Source organism: Neoarius graeffei, chromosome 14 (genome assembly GCF_027579695.1).
Source record: "Neoarius graeffei isolate fNeoGra1 chromosome 14, fNeoGra1.pri, whole genome shotgun sequence".
Taxonomy (NCBI): Eukaryota; Metazoa; Chordata; class Actinopteri; order Siluriformes; family Ariidae; genus Neoarius; species Neoarius graeffei.
In genome coordinates, this window is record NC_083582.1 from 26,695,576 (window position 1) to 26,712,622 (window position 17,047).

At 40.3% G+C, this 17,047-nt stretch overlaps 1 protein-coding gene across 1 annotated transcript in view; it reads right to left on the reverse strand.

The window, feature by feature from the left end:
• The window catches only part of LOC132897517 (outer dynein arm-docking complex subunit 2-like), a 68,372-nt gene that overhangs the window by 43,835 nt on the left and 7,490 nt on the right, over positions 1–17,047 (reverse strand). Inside the window, exons 3-5 of the mRNA XM_060938782.1 lie at positions 16,169–16,402; positions 2,515–2,625; positions 2,190–2,344 (exon numbers count right to left, since the gene is read on the reverse strand). Of these exons, the coding sequence (XP_060794765.1) occupies positions 2,190–2,344; positions 2,515–2,625; positions 16,169–16,402 (500 nt within the window). The remainder of the gene's footprint in view (positions 1–2,189; positions 2,345–2,514; positions 2,626–16,168; positions 16,403–17,047) is intronic.

Here is a 17,047-nt window from a genome sequence, read left to right on the forward strand (position 1 = left end):
GTATAATCCAAAACGCTCAGAAGATATAAGGGAAAAAATGAACAAATCCAAAAGTTCAAAGTCAATACAAAAGCCAATAACCAGAAAAGAAGGGGTAAAAATCCAAATGCTCAGAAGATCCAAAAAGTCAAAAACAAAATCCACAAAGTCCAAAAGAAAGCAAAAATACAAAGAACACAAGGACATAGGCGAGGAAATCGGAACAGAGGTAATTGGAGCTAAACATAACAGCACAAAGACTCCGTGACAAGAGGACTGAACTCAGGGGTATTAATACACAAACTAATTAAGGACAGGGCGGGGCAGGAAACAGGCAATAAGACAAAAACAAAACACAGAACACAGTGGTGACCTTTAGAGGCCCAAAACAAACATGACCAGAAAAGGAAATAACAGTGGCCTCTAGAGGCCAAAACAGTCCCAGTCCTAACAGCTACAAACAGTGGGATGAAGAGCAAGAAGTTGCCTTATTTAAATTTGAATAAAAATTATTTCAGAAACATCCAGTGGCAGAAAAATTACAACAGGAAAGCCTCGAGGAGCATCATCACGCTTGGTGAGGGAAATGGAATGGAGGCTGATGTCCTCCACATATGCCATTGTGACAAATGATTTTAAAAGGTCATTTAAAAGCTCGCGCTAGGCTGTTAAAGCACACGCAACTGGAGGGCAAATCCGCTAATTCTCTTGACTAACTCATCACCATGCTTTGCTCAAGTGCCAATCTTAACCTACTCTTTCATTAATGGCATGGGTGTAAAAAGAGTAAACACATTCCTCTGGTGAACAATCATCCTAAAAGATCAGAGTGGAGAAAAATGTTTGCAATTGGTTGGAATAATGACTTCTGGATGTCCTTAGTGCAGAGATGGATGAGGCAGGCAGCAATGAGCAGTGGAAAAATTGAGCAATGTGAACAAATGAGACATTTCATAAAGACATGACAAGTGATTGCACATCCTCAGTGTCCTCCTTGCTCTCATGGCATGAGTACAGACCTGATTGGCCAATCTGCAGCCAATTACAGCCTTCAACAGCACCTGAGTATATACTGTACATGTCAGTAACACACACTCTGCACTCCACTATTTTTCATTTACACACTCTGATTGGCACTTGGTTGAAAATCTACTAATCCTAAAAATCACATGCAATTTTTAAACAGTGCTCTAACCTGTTGCAGGAAATCCTTCAAGATTGAAAATTTTCTCAAAAAAATTAACTTGACTGGATTCATAATTCTAACCAACAACCTAGACTAGCTCCTACTTCAACGAGTGTAAAAGAGAATTAAACTATTTCGTTGAAAATGTACAGTTCTGAAAACTAGAGCCTGCTCTGAACTGAAAAATGTATTTTGCATGATTCTTACATTTAAATATTTCATTCTGTTTCCACACCTTCCTTGTCATTTATAACCTAATCCAGTGAATTCTCAATCCAGGGACCCCTTTAACTACAAAATAAAATTCCAAGGACCATCTCACTAAGAATTTATTTCAGGAACGTTATTTAAATTAGTCAAATAACATTTTAATGTTTTCTTTCTATTACTGAACTTTCCATTGATAGAACACATTAGTTATGAGTTTACTTTGGCACTTGGCCCCCTGGCTATGCTTCACAGATCCCTGTACCCCACTTTGACAACCAATGACCGACTCTATTGAGCGAACAGCAGCATTAATGCTGAATCATCTCATTACCTGAGGTGAAAGTCGGTCGAGGAGCCTCATCGTCTCATCATCTCTACACTGATCTATGTTCATGCTAACATTGGTGAGGAAAATAATAGCTTCATTATTTGCTAATTGATTCACTCATTTCTGATCTGGTGGATATTTTGTAATTAACATCTTTTAATTCATTTGTACGGAGTTCTCTGTTTTGACGATAATGGAATGGAGCATCCACAATGGCACAGGAGCATGGTGGATGTTTCAACATTCAATATCTGATGAACCAAGTAGTGCAAATGATGACAAAGTTGGATTAAACAGTGCTCAGGAAATGTAATTTTTCCTAATGCTAAATTAATTTTGGAATACATGTTGATTAAGAACAAACATTTGTTAAAATGATTTTGTTTATCTTGTACAAACCACATATAGCACATTCCATAATTTATAAATGTGTTATTAGATATCTATAACGCTCCATGGATTATAAACAATAAAATGCAGGCATACTTGGCCACGTTCTCCATGCTGATGGAACATTTCCAGATGGCACCAGTGCTCGCAGCAAGCAGTTGCTTGTTGTTGGCTTTTTCCAACAAAGTGACCAGCGACTGCAGGCCATTGTACTGCCGCACCAGGTCCCGTGTCTGCTTTTCCTCTGCACACTAAACACAAACTTCAAATCAGCCCCAAGCTGATGAGATACATATGTCTGCTATTTATTTCAAACCCTTTCCATTTCAGAGGAGTGAGAAAGAGGCTGTGTGCAGCTGTAAAAGCACTTTAGCAGTGCTGAAAGGCCATCGGTCACAGTGCTCGGCAGCATGAAGGTTACCTTGAAGATGGCATTCGCACAGTGTATCTGAAGCTCCTGGTTGTCGCAGCTAAGGTTCTTGACTAAATCCTTGATCATTCCCTCACTCTCTATGGCAATCCTGTAGCTCCGCTGCCCAAGAGAATGAAAGAACATCCTTCACCATGCAGCTTTTGCATCTCAAATAACATGACCAACTGCTATTTCAACTACAGCTTTTTAGGGATTTTGAATCAGATTTTCAGTTATGTTTACACGAGTGATTACTTTCATAATGAGTCCATGTTTGTTTGTTTTTATATTCATCAATACAAATACTGAAATGAGTAACCTAATCAGTCAGGAACGTCATGGAACACTGTTTAGCTCTGTTGATGTTTCCCTGGTTTAAATAATGGCCATGAAAAGCACACACATGCGAGTTAGGCTTATACAACCCCAATTCCAAAAAAGTTGGGACGCTGTGTAAACTGTAAATAAAAACAGAATGTGTTAATTTGCAAATCATGGAAACCCTGTATTTCATTGAAAATAGTACAAAGACAACATATCAAATGTTGAAACGGAAAAATTGTATTGTTTTTTGAAAAATATGTGCTCCTTTTGAATTTGATGTCAGCAACATGTTTCAAAAAAGTTGGGATGGGGCATGTTTACCACTGTGTTGCATCAACTCTACTTTTAAGAACACTCTGTAAATGTTTGGGATCTGAGTAAACCAATTGCTGTAGTTTTGAAAGAGAAATGTTATCCCCTTCTTACCTGATATACAATCTCTGTTGCTCAACAGTTCAGGGTCTCCTTTGTTGTATTTTGTGCTTCATAATGCGCCAAATGTTTTAAATGGGAGACAGATCTGGACTGCAGGCAGGTCAGTTTAGCACCTGGACTCTTACTACAGAGCCATGCAGTTTTAATATGTGCAGAAAGTGGTTTGGCAATGTCTTGCTGAAAGAAGGAAGGCTTTCTCTGAAAAAGATTTTCTCTGGATGACAGCATATTGCTCTGAAATGTATATATATATATAATTCAGCATTAGTGATGCCTTCCCAGATGTACAAGCTACCCATGTCCTGTGCACTAATGCACCCTCATACCATCACAGATGCTGGCTTTTGAACTGTGCACTGATAACAAACTGGATGGTCCTTTTTCTCTTTAGCCTGGAGGACGTGGTGTCCATGATTTCTGAAAAGAATTTGTACTTTTGAGTCATCAGACTTCGGGACAATTTTCCACTTTATCTCAGTCCATCGTAAAAGAGCTCGGGCCCAGAGAAGGTGGCAATGTTTCTGGATATTGTTTATATATGGTTTTAACTCGCATTTGTGGATGCAGTAATGAACTGTGTTCACAGACTATGGTTTTCTGAAGTGTTTTTGAGCCCATACAGTGATTTCCACTACTGATACGTGTCTGCTTTTAATGCAGTGTCACCTGAGGGCCTGAAGATCACAAGCATCCAATGTCAATTTTCAGCCTTATCTCTTGCATACAGAGATTTCTTCAGATTCTCTGAATATTTTAATGATATTATGTACCATAGATTATGTGATCCCCAAATTCTTTGCAATTTTACATTGAGGAATGTTATTCTTAAATTGTTGCACTGGTTGCCCACACAGTCTTTCACAGAGCGGTGAACCCCGCCCCATCTTTACTTCTGAGAGACTCCGTCTCTCTGGGATGCTCTTTTTAGACCCAATCATATTACTGACCTGTTGTCAATTAACCAAATTAGGTTTTTTTTCGCATTACACAACTTTTTCAGTCTTTTGTTGCCCCGTCCCAACTTTTCTGAAATGTTTTGCTGACATCAAATTCAAAATGGGCATATATTTTTCAAAAAGCAATAAAATTTCTCAGTTTCAACATTTGATATGTTGTCTTCATACTATTTTCAATGAAATATAGGGTTTCTATGATTTGCTAATCTTCACATTCTGTTTTTATTTATGTTTTACAGTGTCCCAACTTTTTTGGAATTGGAGTTGTAGACCTGTTCTTTATGCTAGTGAGTTAATTTTACATGTATTAGTTAGCTAAATAACTAAGCTTGGATTGATTTGAGGTGGTTTTTTTTAGGGTTTTTTGTGTGTGTGTCTGAATCTTGTACTGTCGGTAGACATGTTCTCATTCTGAGTTTTATTTTTATTACATTAATGCAATAATGTATGCAAGACATGGCATGACATGGTATCACCTGTATCAGATATTGGTATCAGAATTTTTTTTAGGATTATGAGTACATAAGTATAGTATTAGACTGATACATACAAACTAGAGAGACTATCATTGATATCAATGCGTCTCTAGTTTACAGGCACTGAGATTTTTCCATTCTACATTTGTATAGTTACTTTGATAGTTACGGCACTGTAAGATGAACAGTTTACTTAAATTTACTGTAAAACTTTACTTAATCCCTGCATCATAAAGGCCTTTACACACCAGATATGACACAAAATTACAATGTGAAGAATGTGTGTGAATTTTTCCTACACAGAGTTTGATGTGAATTTAAAAAAAAAAAATTTCGTTTCTATTTCATGCTCATTTCACGCTGGTTTTGTGCCATGACTGTCCGTAGTGTCCTGAGTCACTGATGGAGTTGTCTAGCAGTGAAGAAGTCATAATAATTATAGACATGCTCTAAAGAAAGAGAAAGTTTTGAGTACACCTGTTGGAATGGAGATGACAACAAGAAGAGTGTCATAATCTTATTCAAGAGTTAAAGCTGTATGATGACAGGTTCTGACAATATTTTGGGATGACTGTGGAAGAGTTTGAGCCTCTCTCAGGTATCCTGGCTCCTCACCTGAGGAAGCTACATACAAACTAGAGAGCTCATTGAGCCTGAACAATGCATGGCAGAGTGTCTGAGGTAAAACAACTTTCTATATTTTGCCCCCATGAAAAACTGGATAATTATGAAAAACTGGATCATTTCCATAGATGAATACCCCTGTAACTGTCATAGTTTGTTTTGTTATTTTTTTTGTTTTCATTAAATATCATGTCTGTAATGTCCAAGAATATGTTTGTGTTTACTTTGATATTTATGCTGGGTCATGTTGGGTCAGGCGATGTCAGGTGTTGCACACGGACATTATTAGGTACCGTACCACTCGCCTAGGTGATGGACTTGACTATGCTTGTGGCCATGCTACAAGCCGCGGGCTAGTTTGAAATGTTTGATGCTGTGTTTTAAGCTTTAAGTCTCATTCCCTCTTCAGTTATACGCAGCCAGCGAGGTATGTTTGTTTCTTTGTCTTGCTGTTTTTGATTTATATTGCGTTTTATCTGGGTTTATGATTTTTCTACTGATTTTGTGTTGTTTGTACTGCCAGTTTGACGGTGGATGAAAGATGAACGAAGTGGATTTTATGGATTACGTTATTAAAAGATTGATCATCCATCGGTAACTAAAACTTGGCTCAAGCGTGATTCCTGGAGGGCATGATAGTCAAACTCGACCTGCAAGTAAGTCCAGGCGGATCTGCAGCCAATTCAGTCTGCTCTGTCTGCAGCCTCCTTTAATTCCCAAGTACGCCCTGCACGAATTTGTGTTGGCAAATCTTCACTCATCCGAACTACCTGAGCTCGTCTGTGAACTTTCGAAACGGACTTATTACCGTACGGACTGGAGTCATTGGATTTTTGCGGACTTAAAACGGGCTCGGACGTGTACTACGAAAGAAAAAGGAATGTCGAACTGCTCAACCTGCGCGTGCCGGAGGACGTAAACAGATAAGCTAATCATTTAAGACTCTCTCTTTGCATTTGACTGAAGGTTCCTTAAACGTGATATATGCTTAATGACTCGATTTAGAGTGTTTTCTTGGTCAAAATATAGTCTGTGGACAATATTGTGTTACTGACGGACAATTTGCACACCAGTAAGCTTAATTTTCTCTGAAAGTGAATGCATTATTTTATATTGTGAAAGTTTGCTTTGCACCTAGTAAATGCCTAATTTGCACAGAAAAGTGATCTTTTTATATGAAAGTATTGCACATTTCTGGTAATTTGAATTTGCACATTTAAGAAGCAAAGTTATTATTATTTTTTAACCTTTGGTTGACCATTTCATAGCTTACCCCTTGTGTATTGCTCATGCATAAGCTTATGCTTAAGTCCTGCATAGTGTGTATGTACACTTTGAGGGACAGTGGCGGAATTTGGTTGTTTTATGATCACATTTTTAACTTGTCTTCACTAAGGCTTACTTCACCTAGTGCTTAATTATATATCGAACACAATTTTTTAAAATGTTTGAACCAAGTAAAGAAGTTGAATTACCTAAAGAGCAAGCTGGAGAGTCACAGCAGGAAAATGAGTCTAATGCTCAGAAAGCCGTACACTCTGAGGAGCCTCGCAGGAGCGATAGAGCCCATACGCTGACTGAAAAGGGCAGGGAATTGCAGAGTGGAAAACTAAAAACATTGCTTCTTCGCTTTGAGGATGCTTATGACTGCTGGAAGGTTCTTGCTAAAGTAGTGAAAAAATCAGTCACAAGGAATGATCCAAATGACATTCTACAAGACAATGTTATTCGTATGCAGAAGGAGCAAGAAGAACTATATAATCTTTATGAAACATACAGAGCTATTGATATTCCACCTCATGCTATGCGTTGCAAGCTGGATAAGAGCACAGCAATTACACAGATTGTAAGACAAAATGCTGCAGCTCAAATGCAAGGAGCATTCGAACAGATCATTTGGCCTGATGCTGACTCTGTTTTTGCCTCAACTGCTTCCAGCATCTCACTTCCTGTATACAATGGCTGTGATGGTAATTCCATTCATTCTTGTGCATCAGTAAAACGTCAAGAAGCTTCCGCTGAGTATGCTCACACTAGGGCAGTACTAAAAATAATGGCTGAACAAGAGCGTTGCCAGGAGGAGCTACAAGCACTTGATGCAGAGAATAAGAAGATAGCAGAACAAGAAGCAGCAGCAAAGTCCCGTCGCCTTGAAGAAGAGAGAAGAAATTGAACGCAAGATTGAGAAGCAAAAATGAGAGGAAGCACTCTTAAAGAAGCAAGAAGAGGAGAGAGCGGCCAGAAGGCAGTCTGTATAGACCCTGAAAAGACAGATTGAACGTTTAGAAAAGTTAAAATCTCTGAACGCTGCCAAACCGAGACTTCAGGTATATGACGAAGGTGATGCTGACTTGCAACAAGTCCTTGTATCTGAGCCTCTAGATGTTAAGCATACAAGTAACAAAATTGCTAGATCAGAGTTACAGCTACAGCTTGTGAGTGATGTGCTTTCTAGAAGCATTCAGACAGATAACTCCGATCTGGTCAATCTTTTGGCTGAAGCCATCTCTGTGAACAGGCTACCTACTCCAGAGCCCACCATCTTTTGTGGTGATCCACTTAAGTTCAGCCATTGGAAGTCCTCATTTCAAACGCTAATAGAACGAAAGAACATACCAATTTCTGAGAAAATGTTCTTTCTTCAAAGATATGTGGGAGGCACTGTCAGCGAAGCCCTGGAGGGTAACTTTCTGCTTGGCTCAAAGGACTCTTGCAGTTCAGCCTGGGAACTGCTCGATGATCAATATGGTCAGCCATTTGTCATTGCTAAAGCATTTAGAGACAAGCTGTATGCCTGGCCAAAAATAAGCAATAAAGACAGTAGAGAATTAAGATGATTTGTGGACTTTTTGCGCAGCTGTAATTGTGCTATGAACGAGAATGAGAACCTACATGTACTTAATGATGCAATGGAAAATCAAAAACTTGCTGCCAAGTTGCCTGATTGTCTGAGCCTGAGATGGAATCGGAAAGCCACACAGTACCAGCTAGAGCATGGCAGCTTTCCCAATTTAAGTTACTTTATTACGTTTCTTTCAATGGAGGCTGCTATAGCTTGCAACCCGATAACATCCCATGAAGCATTGCGGCCCTGTGAGATTGATAAGGCTAAGAATAAGAATACAAGTACAGCCGTTTCCAACACTCAAACCTTCAGTGCAAAGACCTTTAACACCAGTACAAATGAAGGGGGGTTCACCACATGTGTTCTTTGTAAGATAACTGGTCATAGCCTACAGAAGTGCCAAACTTTCTTAGAAAGGCCACTTGCTGGCAGAATAAAATTTGTTCAGAACGAAAGGCTGTGCTTTGGCTGTTTAAACCCTGGCCATCAGTCCAAGAGCTGTCCCAGAAGGATGTTTTGTGATGTTTGTTCAAGACTCCACCCTACCTCGTTACATGAAGATCGCCCACAACAACAAAGACAACAGTTTGAGGTGGTAAATTCCAGTGAAGAACAGTTGCTGTCAACACTACAAGATGATATTGCAGAAGCCACATCTAACAGGGTTATGCAGGATGACCATAGCATGCAGACGTCAGCAATAGTACCCGTGTATGTGTCATATGGTTCAGATAAGGAACTCCTTGTTTATGCGTTGTTAGACTCAGAGTGATTCTTCCTTTATCTTAGAAGAAGTGGCTGCTGCACTGGAGCTGGAAGGCGAACCAGTAAAGCTTAAGGTGTCAACAATGTCATCAAGGGGAACCATCGTATCTTGTAAGAGGCTTAAGGGACTGCAGATAAGGGGGCTGTCTTCATCCAAAAAGATCACAGTGCCAACAGCTTATACTCGTGAGTTCATTCCGGCCAATCGATCATATATTCCAACTCCAGAGATTGCAAGAGCATGGCCGCACTTGAAACATCTTGCGCCACACATTTCTCCACAAAGGAAGTGTGAGATCGGCCTATTAATAGGGTATAATTGCCCACAAGCCTTAATGCCAAGGGAAGTAGTATGTGGAGAAGGAGATCAACCCTTTGCTCAGAGAACAGACCTAGGTTGGAGTATAGTGAACTATGTCCAACATTCTGAGCATGGCTGTGACGCAATTGGAGTGAGTCATCGCATCATAGTGAAGCAAGTAATCCCTGAACCCAAATCATCAGCTCATCTAAAAGGACAGTTACAGCAACCAGTTCAGCTTAAAACTGAAGTTCACTTTGTTCTCAAGACCCAGGTCAAGGAAATGGTCACTCCTGAAGATGTCATGAAAGTGCTGGAAGCCGATTTCAGTGAACAAGTAGAAGATGTAACATTTTCCCAGGAAGATTTTCTGTTTCTGACTAAGCTGAAGGATGGAATAAGACACAAGCCGGATGGACATCTTGAAATGCCCCTTCCATTCAAACGAGAAAGGCCAAAGCTGCCTAACAATATGTCCTGTGCCATCCAGCGTTTGATGTGTTTAGGCAAAAGACTGAGGAAGGATCAGCAATATTGCTCTGACTATATTAACTTTATGGAAGATCTCATTAGTCATGGCGATGCAGAAAAGGTCCCAAAAGAGGAAGTAAACAATGATCCAGCTTGGTACATTCCCCATCATGGTGTCTATCACCCTAAAAAGCCTGGAAAAATACATGTTGTCTTTGATTGTTCTGTTAGATTCCAAGATGTATCTTTAAATGACCACCTTCTCACTGGGCCAGAACTTACAAATACCTTGCTGGGAGTCCTTTGCAGGTTCCGCAAGGGCCCTATTGCCATCACATGTGATATAGAACGAATGTTACATCAATTCCACGTGAAATCTGACGACAGAGACTACTTGAGATTCCTTTGGTGGGAGAATGGCAACCTTCAGTCTCCTCCATCAATCTTTCGAATGAAAGTCCACCTCTTTGGGGCAGCCTCTTCACCTGGCTGTGCCAACTTTGGCCTTCAACACCTAGCCCTTAAAGCCCAGGGTCAGTTTGACCAGAACACAATTAAGTTTGTCAAGAGAAACTTTTATATAGATGACGGGCTCATTAGTGTAACCTCTGATACTGAAGCAATCCGACTCATTAAGGAGGCAAAGGAGTTGTGTGGTACAGGCAAGCTGCATTTGCACAAGTTCACTTCTAACAGTATGGAAGTCCTGAAGTCAATCCCAGAGGAGGACCGTGCCCCAAGCATTAAGAATGTTGACATGAACTTTGGAGAGCTACACATGGAACGAGTTCTTGGTGTGCAGTGGTGCGTATCTTCTGATGACTTCCAGTTCAGGGTTACGGTCAAGGAACGCCCAATGACCAGAAGGGGAGTGTTGGCCACTGTCGCTTCCATCTACGACCCATTGGGGTTTTTAGCACCTTTCATTCTCTGTGGAAAGCAGATCCTACAACAACTTTGCCGAGATAAAGTGAGTTGGGATGAGCCACTCCCAGAAGAGCTTGGAACACTGTGGACATTATGGTTACAAGATCTTCCAAACCTCTGCAGTGTAAAAATCAAACGTAGCTTTGTCCCAGCAGACTTTAAAGATGTACAGTATTATGAGCTTCATCACTTCGCAGATGCTAGCGTCACAGGTTACGGAGCATGTACCTACTTGAGAGTAACCAATGTCAAAGGAGATGTTCATTGCTCACTAGTTATGGGGAAGTCGTGTGTTGCCCCCACTAAAGTAACTACAGTACCCAGACTCGAACTATGTGCAGCTGTAGTGGCAGCAAGAATGAGTGCCATGTTGAAAACTGAACTGGAATTAGACTGTCTCCAAGAACATTTCTGGACTGATTCCAAAGTAGTTCTTGGATATCTCAATAATGATGCCAGATGTTTTCACATCTTTGTCACAAATAGAATACAGAGGATTAAGTCTCTTACACATGCCAAGCAATGGCACTTTGTGCGATCTAAAGATAACCCTGCATATCACGCTTCAAGAGGCCTAATGGCAAAAGAACTGGTTAATTCAAATTGGTTTTCTGGTCCAGATTTCCTATGGAATGAGCAGCTATCACTGGAAGACAAGACGGTGAGAGAGCTTGACGTCGATGATCCGGAACTTCGAAGAGTCCAGGTGCTCAGCACTACGGTGAAAGAAGAGAGGACACTGTTAGACCGTCTCTCAAAGTTTTCTGACTGGAAAAGAGCAGTGATGGCTGTTGCTTGTCTTAAGCGCTATGCTAGATAATTAAAGGGTGTGAATGATGAACTTAATAGTACTAGTATTGCTGAAAGGCAAGAGGCAGAACTTTTCATAATTGAGTTGGTCCAAGGTGAAGCGTTCACTCATGAAATCAAGAGCATTCAGCAATGCAGTGAAGTAAGACTCAAAGACCCTGTAAATAAACTGTACAAATTAAGTCCATTTATAGACGAGTATGGCCTACTTAGAGTTGGGGGACGGCTGGCAAAATCAGCTCTTCATCCACACATCAAACATCCTGCCATTCTGCCAAGGGTCAGTCATGTATCCTCTTTGCTTATTAAGCATTATCATGAAAAGGTGCACTACCAAGGAAGAGAAATGACGGTGAATGAGTTGCGCTCCAATGGAATTTGGATCACTGGCTGTAGTAGCGCAGTCGGGTCTCACATCTACAAATGCACAATGTGCAGAAAGCACGGGGTCACATACAGAAACCAAGGATGGCAGATTTGCCACCAGAGAGAACAGAATTGACTCCTCCTTTCATGTATTGTGGCTTAGATTGCTTTGGACCATTCCACGTGAAGAAAGGAAGGAAAGAGCTGAGAAGGTATGGTCTTCTCTTCACCTGCATGTGTTTCTGAGCTATACATGTTGAAATGTTGGATGACCTTACCACTGATGCATTCATTAATGCTTTGCGTGCATTCATAGCAATACAGGGAAATGTCAGGCAATTAAGATGTGATCAAGGTACCAACTTCGTAGGTGCAAAGAGGGAATTTCTAAATGCCATGAAAGACCTGGATCAGGAGCAGATTAAGAAATATGGATGTGAGTTTGTGATGAACACCCCATCATCAAGCCATATGGGAGGGGGTATGGGAGAGACAGATAAGAACCATCAGGAGTGTTCTGTCAGCAATTTTGGACCAGTCTGGCAAAAGACTCGACAGTGCTTCACTGTGAACCTTTTTGTACAAAGTTATGGCCATTGTTAATAGCAGACCGCTAACAACTGAATATCTTAATGATCCAACAACCCCTGAACCCCTGACACCAAACCACATCCTTACAATGAAGTCTGGTATTCTGTCGCCACCTCCTGGCCATTTCATGAGTGAGGATCTGTATTTGCGCAAAAGATGGCGTCAAGTACAGTTCTTGGCAAATGAATTCTGGACCAGGTGGAAGAAGGAGTATCTCCTTAATTTACAACAGAGACAAGTATGGCACCGAGAAAGGAGAAATATAAAGGTGAATGACATTGTTATCTTACAAGAGGATGGCTCTCCTCGGAATCAATGGAAATTGGCTAAAGTAGCTGAGGTTTATCCCAGCACTGATGGGAGAGTCAGAAGGGTTAAACTGTTGGTAGGAGATTCCACCTTGAACCATGAGGGAAGATGTAATTCTAAACCCCTTTATCTTGATAAACCTGTGCACAAGGTAGTTGTTTTAATTGAAGCAGAATAATTGAGTTTCATATTAAATGCTTGTTTTTTTTTTTAATGTTGTGTGAAATCAACTAATATGTGATTTGGTGGGAGTGTAACTGTCGTAGTTTGTTTTGTTATTTTTTGTTTTCATTAAATATCATGTCTGTAATGTCCAAGAATATGTTTGTGTTTAATTTGATATTTATGCTGGGTCATGTTGGGTCAGGCGATGTCAGGTGTTGCACACAGACATTATTAGGTGCCGTACCACTCGCCTAGGTGATGGACTTGACTATGCTCGCGGCCATGCTACAAGCCGCGGGCTAGTTTGAAATGTTTGATGCTGTGTTTTAAGCTTTAAGTCTCATTCCCTCTTCAGTTATACGCAGCCAGCGAGGTATGTTTGTTTCTTTGTCTTGCTGTTTTTGATTTATATTGCGTCTTATATCTGGGTTTATGATTTTTCTACTGATTTTGTGTTGTGTTTTGTACTGTCAGTTTGACGGTGGATGAAAGATGAACGAAGTGGATTTTATGGATTACGTTATTAAAAGATTGATCATCCATCAGTAACTAAAACTTGGCTCAAGCATGATTCCTGGAGGGCATGATACCCCCTTTTCTTCACAGGTGAACGTACAACCCCGATTCCAAAAAAAGTTGGGACAAAGTACAAATTGTAAATAAAAACGGAATGCAACGATGTGGAAGTTTAAAAATTCCATATTTTATTCAGAATAGAACATAGATGACATATCAAATGTTTAAACTGAGAAAATGTATCATTTAAAGAGAAAAATTAGGTGATTTTAAATTTCATGACAACAACACATCTCAAAAAAGTTGGGACAAGGCCATGTTTACCACTGTGAGACATCCCCTTTTCTCTTTACAACAGTCTGTAAATGTCTGGGGACTGAGGAGACAAGTTGCTCAAGTTTAGGGATAGGAATGTTAACCCATTCTTGTCTAATGTAGGATTCTAGTTGCTCAACTGTCTTAGGTCTTTTTTGTCGTATCTTCCGTTTTATGATGCGCCAAATGTTTTCTATGGGTGAAAGATCTGGACTGCAGGCTGGCCAGTTCAGTACCCGGACCCTTCTTCTACGCAGCCATGATGCTGTAATTGATGTAGTATGTGGTTTGGCATTGTCATGTTGGAAAATGCAAGGTCTTCCCTGAAAGAGACGTCGTCTGGATGGGAGCATATGTTGCTCTAGAACCTGGATATACCGTTCAGCATTGATGGTGTCTTTCCAGATGTGTAAGCTGCCCATGCCACACGCACTAATGCAACCCCATACCGTCGGAGATGCAGGCTTCTGAACTGAGCGCTGATAACAACTTGGGTCGTCCTTCTCCTCTTTAGTCCGAATGACACGGCGTCCCTGATTTCCATAAAGAACTTCACATTTTGATTCGTCTGACCACAGAACAGTTTTCCACTTTGCCACAGTCCATTTTAAATGAGCCTTGGCCCAGAGAAGACGTCTGCGCTTCTGGATCATGTTTAGATACGGCTTCTTCTTTGAACTATAGAGTTTTAGCTGGCAATGGCGGATGGCACGGTGAATTATGTTCACAAATAATGTTCTCTGGAAATATTCCTGAGCCCATTTTGTGATTTCCAATACAGAAGCATGCCTGTATGTGATGCAGTGCCGTCTAAGGGCCTGAAGATCATGGGCACCCAGTATGGTTTTCCGGCCTTGACCCTTACGCACAGAGATTCTTCCAGATTCTCTGAATCTTTTGATGATATTATGCACTGTAGATGTTATGTTCAAACTCCTTTGCAATTTTACACTGTCAAACTCCTTTCTGATATTGTTCCACTATTTGTCGGCGCAGAATTAGGGGGATCGGTGATCCTCTTCCCATCTTTACTTCTGAGAGCTGCTGCCACTCCAAGATGCTCTTTTTATACCCAGTCATGTTAATGACCTATTGCCAATTGACCTAATGAGTTGCAATTTGGTCCTCCAGCTGTTCCTTTTTTGTACCTTTAACTTTTCCAGCCTCTTATTGCCCCTGTCCCAACTTTTTTGAGATGTGTTACTGTCATGAAATTTCAAATGAGCCAATATTTGGCATGAAATTTCAAAATGTCTCACTTTCAACATTTGATATGTTGTCTATGTTCTATTGTGAATACAATATCAGTTTTTGAGATTTGTAAATTTATTGCATTCCATTTTTATTTACAATTTGTACTTTGTCCCAACTTTTTTGGAATTGGGGTTGTAAGTGACTCACTGAAACAACACTTTTAGCAGGGTAGCCAGTCAGCTCATATAAACTCGCCTTATTTGACATCCCTCTGATAACCCATGCAAAATTTTGCAACAAACGAGACTGATCCCAATTTATTTTCCATCACACTGAAATTACACTAAAGACTAATAAGACACATTTAATGACCTGTGTGATTTCATGCAAATATTTCATCAGAAAATTCTGATTTGGTGTGCAAGGTAATCAAGACTGACAAAACAATGCCATAAGCATATCGTGGTAGATGTTCCTTCATATGTAATAATGTTTATCATGAGAGCACCACTGCTACCACCACCACCATGTGCAAGAGATTATGCTCACCCATAAATGAAGCCACCCACAAATGAGTAAGAAAATAATTTATGAGACAAAAATAGGCATGGGCATTATCTGGCTATCATGATGGCTACTTAGCATTATAAATGTACTGTTGTGTAACTGCTGCTAAGGTTACATCTCAAGGGGCTTATATCATGGTTACTTAGCAATATATCATACATGTACCATGATGAATCTTAGCAATATATAATACATGTGCAGTTCTATAATTGTTTCTATGGCTACATCTCTGAGGGCATTATCTCACATGTTAATTGGTGCTCTATTATGTTTTACTTGATGAAAAAGATACTTTATATCATTAAAGAAATGACTTTCTGCTAATTTCTTGGAATGCTCTAGTTAACAGAGTTAATGCAAAAGTTTTCACATCCTTACCTTGAACTGATGAAGTGCAAGTCTACTATGAAATCTAAGAAGTCTGAGAGGTTAGAAGAATTAAAACCATCGTTCAATCAGAAACAAGTATTCTTTGTGACCATGGTTTTAAACTCCTTCATGGCCGTTTTAATGAGGTGTGCATCAGAAAATCTGTCATAAAACACTATGCTCAGTAGAGTAACAATTAGCATGTGACATAATATCATTATCATGCTTATGTCACTTGATGTAAATAGGACATGTTTATGACATGATTATGTCAGTCTTATGATGCAGATTTTGAGTGCATTGTTCACAGTGAGAGTTTATGTCCTCAGAATCAGACCTCAGAGGCGCACTCCTGCAGCGTGCCCACCACGGGGATGAGCATGTTCTTCTGGGGGGATTTAAGTAGGCGGGCGAGCAGAGGGATCCCCCCAGCTTTCCAGATGGCCTCCTTGTTCCTGCGGCTCTTACTGCAGCTCCACAGAGCCAGAGCACCACAGCGTGCCACCTCCACATCCATCTCCTGCTCCGCGCTCAGTGTCGTTGAGTTAGGAACGCAGTGCAGCAGCTCCACCTGACAGGCACACACAAAGTCATTCCTCACAAGTCCTTAACATAGCATTTTATACCAGCCCACTCATCACCAGCATATATTTCACCTACACAAGAATCCTGAGGAACCTTAAGCAATTTCCCTTCAATAACACCCTTTAAATCAGACCCCAACAATCAGGCTGCAAACCAGGCTGCAATCAAAGAAAAAAAAAACACAAATTGGAGGATGGAGTGCTGTTTTCTCAATGAATAAATATAAAGAGCTTTGTAAAATTTCAAATCCAAGATAGTAAAATGAAGCCTTTGGGGAGAAAACGTGGACGATGAGGCGACAGGTGCTGTTAGACTGACAGAACTTTTCCATAGGTCTTAGAATTGTTGGAGGAAGTTCCCATTTTGTGTGTGTCCACACTGCAGGAAATGAGAACAGAGATCTTAGAATGCAGTTTTGAGGGAATTTTTTAGCACATACGTCAAGGTAGGTACTATCTCAACACAAGTGGAACCATGTGTGACGCAAGTGTACGACAACTGATCCAGACACAAGTGTACATTGATTGGTTGAACACGAACCAATGCAGCACCAGCAACCGTTATTCTTAAAATCCATGTAAAAAACCCAACAACAACAATATTAGCCATGTAAGCAACAGCTTTTAACATT